The sequence below is a fragment of the Pelodiscus sinensis genome, chromosome 3, assembly GCF_052426305.1.
Source record: "Pelodiscus sinensis isolate ZL-2025 chromosome 3, ASM5242630v1, whole genome shotgun sequence".
NCBI classification, from domain to species: Eukaryota; Metazoa; Chordata; order Testudines; family Trionychidae; genus Pelodiscus; species Pelodiscus sinensis.
Genome location: NC_143054.1, coordinates 62,722,603 through 62,730,791, shown reverse-complemented (window position 1 = coordinate 62,730,791; position 8,189 = coordinate 62,722,603). Strand labels below are relative to the sequence as shown.

The 8,189-nt window shown below is 37.9% G+C and overlaps 1 protein-coding gene across 2 annotated transcripts in view; it reads right to left on the bottom strand.

Annotated features, from left to right (window-relative positions):
• Positions 1-423: 423 nt before the first annotated feature.
• The window catches only part of CYB5R4 (cytochrome b5 reductase 4), an 85,908-nt gene continuing 78,142 nt past the window's right edge, over positions 424-8,189 (bottom strand). For both annotated transcript variants that reach the window (XM_075923822.2, XM_075923823.2), the window contains 2 exons: positions 2,071-2,235; positions 424-1,084 (listed from right to left, as the gene is read on the bottom strand). In XM_075923822.2, coding sequence (XP_075779937.1) covers positions 1,030-1,084; positions 2,071-2,235 — 220 coding nt within the window. In that variant the 3' untranslated portion in view covers positions 424-1,029. The remainder of the gene's footprint in view (positions 1,085-2,070; positions 2,236-8,189) is intronic.

The window sequence follows — 8,189 nt, the reverse complement described above, 5'->3', positions numbered from 1 at the left end:
AACTGATGTTATTACAAAATAACATTGTGTGCACCTACATCACAAGACTTTATTTTGAAATAATGTCGAGCTGAAGGACTTTTACTCCAATCAATGGTAACTCATTTCACAACGAGTAAGGAAAGTCAAAGGAAGAGTGCTTTTCCTTTGACTTCCTGCAGCGTAGACAGTGCCAAAGCCAAATTAAACTAGTTCGACTTCAGCTACGCAATTGATGTAGCTGAAGTTGGGTAGCTTAATTCAACTTTAGCTCTGCTGTGTAGACGTATCCCAAGTGAATTGCCTAAGATCACACAGAAAGCTTGAGAATGAACTTAAATCCAGATCTTTCAAGATCTAGGCTAGTACCCTGCCCACTGGACCATCCTCCCCATCTGACTTTCACTACCATATATGACAGTGATACTCCACTCACCATAAACATTTTAGCAAATATCCAATATTTACCTTTTATTACTTAGTGCATCTTTACTGAGTTTGACACACACATAAACACTTTTCAATGTTATGTACAAGGATAAAAACATGTTTTGATCACTTAAAAGTCAAACATGGTTTTATGATATCTATAAGAACATAGTGTAAGTAATCATTTACCTGAGTTAATAGTGCAATATATAAATTCAGACAATTTTGCTAATAAGATACTTTACAGTAAAGATGAGTGTTTCAAGTAAAAATCTCTATAACCAGTGCTTAGAATGGTAATAAATCATAGCTATGAGGAAAGAGTTCTAGGACAAAAAAATTAAATATCTAAAATGTCATTAATATGTATTGTACACATATACCTACTTCTGTAATAAATTACTATCCTAGCTAAATTGTAAGTATTAGCAAAAATACAAAAACAAGAAAAAACAGTATAAATTTTTTTTACCCCAAATGCATTTAGTATTCAAGAAATATTTTGATATCAACAATCAAATTTTAATGCATACAAAATATTTTTCTTTTAAAGAAATTAAACTTATTTAACGATGTAAATAAATAAAATTGATGAATCATACAGCCATAACCTCTCTTGTTTTATGCAGTAAAACTATGGATCTCTTCTTTGGAATATCCAAGATCCTGCAGAAACCTGAAAATCAATACAGTAATCAAATATGTTACTTTACATATAAGGTGACATGAATTGCAGAACAGTAAAGCTAAATAGTCTGCAGTTCAGCAACAGCATCTCTCATTTTCCATAAGATGAACTACTAAAAATCAGTCTTGCTATGCAAATACATTAAAAACAAACTCTCAATTCAAACGTAATGCATAAAAATACTTAATATGATGCTATATGTTCTTTAAAAGAAACACAACAAGAAAGAGTAACATCTTGAAGTATTTAAGATTTAGTTACCAACGAAATCTTCAAGAAAAAAAAATATATTGGTCAGTCTGAATTTTATTAGATCTATGAAACTGCTCTGACCTCAACAGATGTAACCAGCATTGCTATTTGGCCCACCATTTTAGCAAGGCTATAAAATTACTACGAAGCACTTCAATGTCTCTACAAGATTTTAATAGAACAGCATCTTCATATTCAATTCTGATTCAGCTGACACGATCAGAAATTGGCATTACTTAAAAGCTCTTTTCATGAATTCATGTAATCACAGACATAATCCCATTTGGAGAAAGTGATAAGCTTCACAATTCTTACTTATCTATCAAAAAGTGTGACATAGCTACAAAAAATAAGAAAGCAATACTTTGATAAGATGGAAAGCGTTAACTTGGTGAAACTTGGGCTGTAGTTAATATTTGGATGAACGATTTCTGTAAGTTTTAAGCAAATATGGCCATAAAAATTTGTAACCTGTATTACATAAAAAGAATGGAACCTAGTAGTAGGAAACCGTTTTTAAAAGCAAATTTTTCTGGTATGATTGTATTATATCCTTTTGTAATTATCCAGTTTAAAAAATGCAAACTAGCAAAAATGGTTTTGCTTGCATACAAGGAAAATTCTATGTTCATTTTAGATATTCTAATACACAAAGGATGATAAAGTTATATACAGTTAACTTCAGAAACAAGATTTTTTTTTTATTTTTTTTTTACACTCACTGTATTCCTTGTTCGGTGAAAGGTGTTGGGCCGCAGACACAAATAAGCAATTTGGAGTCTTTTTTGCTTCTTTTCACAAATTCAGAAAGGAGAGATGAAGAAATTTTTCCTTGTTTGCCTGTCCATTCCTTTCTTGGCTCTGAGAGAATAAATTGTACCTCAAACCTGCGAAATTAGAGGACATGTAAAAATATTGTTTCCATACAGATATTTGCAACACTATCCATGTATGTCAGGGCAGATAAAAATCATAGATTTTTTTGCTGGCAATTTGCAAAGAAATTTAAAACTAGCGAAATGGTGGCAGTTAGTGGCGTAGTATCTGGAACCAGAATTTGTTGAAGTTCTAAACCATCTTTTGATGGCACTAATCTCCTGTAGACATAGTAAGAATATTTTTGTTCATTTCACTTCAACTAGTCCAGTAGAATGACTTATTCAAAGTTGAGAAATCAACTGGGAGTTGAAAAATTTTTCTTCTACTTCCTCTTAAACAGTTTTAATTCAGAGATGAACCCTACTAGTTCTAAAATCTTGAAGGGACACAGTGACCAGAAATAAATCAGTACAATACTTCTCTTCTAGACCATATTTGACAAATGTTTGTCTAAACTGCTCTTCAAAATCTCTAATGATGAAGATTCTACAACCTCCCTAGATAACTTATTCCAGCACTTAATCATCCTTAGGGTAGGTCTAGACTTATTTTCACTTTCGAAAGAAGATATGCAAATTTGGTGGTAATTTGCACATCTTCTTCCAGTCGCTTTTTCGAAAGAGTTCTTTTCAAAAAAGCAAACAGTTTAGACATGTTTCTTTCAAAAAACAAACAAACAAACAAAAAAACTCAAAAAGGTTTACAGGTTCTTTTGAAAAAAGGGTTGCTTTTTTTTCCCCAAAAGAAGCACATCTAAACTGCTTGCTTAAAAAAAAAAAAAAAAAAAAAAAAAAAAACCTTTTGAAAAAGAGATCAGATGAAGATATGCAAATTACTGCCAAACTTGCATATCTTCTTTCAAAAGTGAAAGTAAGTCTAGACATATCCTTACAGTTAGGAAGCTTTTCCTAATGTCCAACAAATTTAATTCCTTGCCACAATTTAAGCCTATTTGTGCTTGTCTTAGTCTCAAAGGTTAAAGAGAACAATTTTTCTCCTTCCTCCTTTTAACAACCTTTGAGTATTTATCAATATTCCACCTCAGTCTTCTCCAAACTAAAATCTCATTTTTTTTCAATCTTCCCTCATAACCCACGTTTTCTATAGCTTTAATAATGTTTGTTGCTTTTCTCTGGACTTACTCCAATCTGTCCACATCTTTCTTGAAATGTGACGTCCAGAACTAACACAATATTCCAGAGGAGGCTTAATCAGTACAGAGTAGAATAGATCGCATCTTGTGTTTTGCTTACAACACTCTTCTAACAGATGCCAGAGTGACATTTGCTTTTTCTACAGTAGTCGACTTTTTCTGCACTGTAGATTCTCATTCATCTTATCCATTATAACCCGAGATCCCTTTCCACAGTACATGTTGCTAGGCAGTCATTTCCCATTTATATATGTCATTCAACTGTTCCTTCTTAAGAGGAGGACTTTGCATTTGTATTTTATTTTTATTTCAGACCATTTTTCCAGTATCTCCAGATAATTTTGGGGAAAAAACCCTTAAAAACAATGAGTGGTCCTGTAGCACCTTAAAGACTAGCAACAAAATGTAGACAGTATCATGAGCATTCTTGGGCACAACCCACTTCTTCAGATGAATGGAGCAAGAGGCACAGAAGGACAAATATAAAGCAGAAAAAGAGGAGAGGGGAAGGTTAGGGGGTTGTCTGTAAGTGAGGATTGGCCTGTCTGCCAAGGCCTGTGAGAGTGAAGGATCATTTTCCAGAATAGGTTGTAGATTGTTAATGATGTACTGGAGGGATTTAAATTGGTGGCTACAGGTGATGACTAGCAGTGTTCTGTTATTTTGTTTGTTGGGCCTAGCTTGAAAAAGTTGATGCCTGAGGACTCATCTGGCTCTGTCAATCTGTTTTTTCACTTCCTCAGGGGGGAATTTAAAATCCTGCCTGTGGGGATTTTGTCTCTGTCTGTGGGATTGGAGCAAATCCGGTTGTATCTTAAGGCCTGGCTGTAAACAATTGATCAGGTGATGTGTCCTGGGTGGAAGCTAAAGGCATGTAGATAAGTATAACAGACGGTAGGTTTCCAGTATAAGGTGGTGGAAATGTGGCCGTCTTTTAATTGTACTGTAGAGTCATTGAGTGGACTGGTCCAGACTGATGTTGATGGCAGGGTGGAAGTTGTTGAACTCCTCCTGGAATTCTTCAAGGGTCTTCTTTCTGTGGGTCCATATGATGAAGATGTTGCAATATAGTGTACATATAATACACGTGTTAGGGAACGAGAACTGAGGAAATGTTATTCAAGGTCAGCCATAAAGACATTGGTATTGTGGGTCATGCACAGGTGCTGCTAGCTGTGCTGCTGACTTGGAAGATATAAATTGTCCCTAAACTGGAAATAGTTGTAGGTGAGAATAAAATCACAAAGCTCAGTCACCCAGGTGTGCATTGGCGTCATCAGGGACAGTGTTCCTGACGGCTAGTAGTCCATCATCTTGTGGAATATATGGCGTGAAAATCCAGTAACGGCTTCCTCCATTCATCTGAAGAAGTGGATTGTGCCCACAAAAGCTCACAATACTATCTATATTTTTTGCTAGTCTTTAAGGTGCTACAGGACCACTCATTTTTAAGTGTTTCTTTTTAAAGTTACAGACTAACACAGCTACCCCTCCAAGACTTTCAGATTATTCTGAGTTTTAATCCTACTCATCAAGCATTTGCAACCCCTTCCATCTTGATTTTGTCCACAAATTTTATAAATGTACTCTCAATCCCATTATCTAAATCACTGATGAAGATATTGAACACAACTGGACCCAGAATTCACACTCTTCATAGGCTATTTTTTGGGAACAGTATTTCAACCATTTGTGAATTCACCTTATTGTAGTTCCATTTAGGCTGTATTTCCCTAGTTTGTTTTGTAAGGTGGTCATGTGACAGTATCAAAAGTCTTACTCAAGTCAAAATATACCACTTCTATCACTTCCCCCCTACCCATTCCTCTAAAAGGCTCATTACCCTGTCAAAGAAAGCTATTACGTTGGTTTGAAATGATTTGTTCTTGACAAATCAATGAGGAATGTGACTTTTCCCATTGTCTTCTAGGTGTCTGCAAATTGATTGCTTAATTATTTGCTCCATTATCTTTTCAGGTACTGAAGATAACTGGTCTAATTCCTGGCATCATCTTCATTTCCCTTTTTATAGATGAGCATCCATCTAACCTGACATTTTGAATATTACTGTTAATAGCTCAGATAACTCCTCAATCGGCTTTTTCTGTTTTTAGGATGTATTTCACTAGTAAACATCTTGAAAACAACTAACTTGTCTAAGTAATTTTCAGCATGTTCTTTCTTTATTTTAGCACTGGACCCTTCCTTGTTTTCACAGACATTCATTAAGTTACATGTCCAATTGCTATTAAACTTTTTGGTGAAAAACAAAAAATGTGTATAGATATAATCTAGCCTCCTGGTTAAAACAAGAAGTTCCAAATTTAGTTACAAATAAAGTTTAAATAGTTACCAATCAATGAGAATTAACTTTTTTGGAAAATAAAATAGAACTACAAACCAAGATTAAAACTAATGAATGTAATCAAGGTTTCTTACTTGCTGATTTAAATCATAGTTAAAACTAGTGATTTAAATCCCTGATTTAAAATAAAACGACTCTGATGCATCTTAGGCTATGTCTAGACTGCAAGCCTCTTTCGAAAGAGGCTCTTTCGAAAGATACTTTTGAAAGAGCCTCTTTCAAAAGAGAGCGTCTAGACTGCACGTTGAACTTTCGAAAAAGCGGCTTGCTTTTTCGAAAGAAAGCATCCAGTGAGTCTGGATGCTCTCTTTCGAAGAAGCCCTATTTACATTGAAGAACGCCTTCTTTCGAAAGAGGAACTTTCGAAAGAAGGCGTTCTTCCTCGTGAAATGAGGTTTACCGCCATCGAAAGAAAAGCCGCGTTCTTTCGATTTAATTTCGAAAGAACGCGGCTTGAGTCTGGACGCAGGGGAAGTTTTTTCGGAAAAAGGCTACTTTTCCCGAAAAAACCCCTGAGTCTGGACACAGCCTTAGAGAGCTAATGATTTTCATGACATACATACTTGTTCCACCTCTAAAAACTGACTGCCAAGACAGTCACTACCTGAGAACAACATAGGTTAGGAAGGGACTTCCTACATCACTATTGCAGACAACCGTGTCAAACTTGTCAAGCTGCATCTTAAAACCAGTTAAGTTTCTTGCCCTCATTCTTATTAGAAGGCTGTTCAAGTACCTTAACTCCTCTCTGGTTAGACACATTCTAATCTCCAACCTCAACTTACCATGGCCAGTTTGTACTCACCATTTGTTCTAGTGTGAACACTATTCATAAAGTTAAATAGGTCTTCTCTTTCCCTGGTATTTACTCTGGATTTCCTTCTTTTTCAGACAACTAACAAAACCCTGCATCTCAGCCTTTATTTTGCTATGCTCAACATGTCAAGGCCTGAGTCTACTCTTGTAAAATAGGAGTTCCATTGCCCCATCATCCTATTTAATTCAGTATTAAATTTGCACTAGTATGTAGAGCCATTTAATGCTTGTAATAGGAAAAGAAGAAAATTGGATTTGTGTATTAAGCTAGAAGACGCTATTGACAAGTTATGGAGGAAGGAACAGTGATAATCATAGTGCAGACAACTTCGGGAAAGAACAGGTGTTTGGACAGCAAATAATAAAACAACTGGATTGATTGATTGATTGCATACAATATTATTGTGCAAGAAAAATATGTCGAGTAAGGTCTTATTAAAATATATGTTCTAAACTTAATACAGGCAGTCCCCGGGTTACGTACAAGATAGGGACTGTAGGTTTGTTCTTAAGTTGAATCTGTATGTAAGTCGGAACTGGTGTCCAGATTCAGCCGCTGCTGAAACTGACCAGCAGCTGACTACAGGAAGCCGGAGGCAGAGTTGCTCTGCCCCGGGCTTCCTGGAATCAGCTGCTGATCAGTTTCAACAGGATGAATCTAGACGCCAGTTCCGACTTACATACAGATTCAACTTAAGAACCCCAGGTGTCCCCAAGTCAGCTGCTGCTGAAACTGATCAGCGGCTGATTCCAGGAAGCCCGGGGCAGAGCAACTCTGCCTCGGGCTTCCTGTAGTCAGCGCTGGTCAGTTTCAGCAGCGGCTGACTTGGGGACGCCTGGGGCAGAGCAGCTGGGGTGCTGCTGAGTTGCTCCAGTAGCGCCGCTCCTCAGCGCTACTGGACCAACACCGCAGCACCCAACCTGCTCTGCCCCAGGCGTCCTGATTCAGCCGCTGCTGAAACTGACCAGCAGCAGCTGAATCAGGACACCTGGGGCAGAGCAGCTGGGGTGCTGCCGGGTTGGTCCAGTAGCGCCCAGAGCGGCACTGCAGGACTAACCGGCAGCGCCCCAGCTGCTCTACCACAGGCGTCCGGAGAAAAGCCTGGTCTGCTGTCGAGGGGGAGGGGGGGCCGCACTAGCTGCGCACCCCTTCCTCCCCCCAGCAGACCAGGGAGACGCAGAGCAGCTTTTCTCGCCCCGGAGGACGCAGGCGGCAGGACCGCAGCACATCTGGGCGTCCTGCCGCTCCCGTCCTCCGGGGCGAGAAAACCCCTGTTCGTAACTGCGGATCCGACATAAGTCGGATCCGTGTAACTCGGGGACTGCCTGTAATCACTTTGAGAAATGTATCAAAGATATGATTATGAACATATGTATTTAGAGACTGGTGCTTAAATTTTGGCTCTACCTCACAATAGTACACTGCGTTATCAGACAGGGAGTGGCACCTATCAAGCTAGGAGTTTACCCAAATCTGGACTCAAATAACGATCCATTGTACAACTCATGAAAAGACAAATGATGAGCCATTAGAGTTCATAGAGAGACACAGACAGTAGGGAATTTCCTGCACTATGAATAATGATAAGCCTCTCTGCTAGGAGAAAAGGAACAGAGCTTTTTAAGCA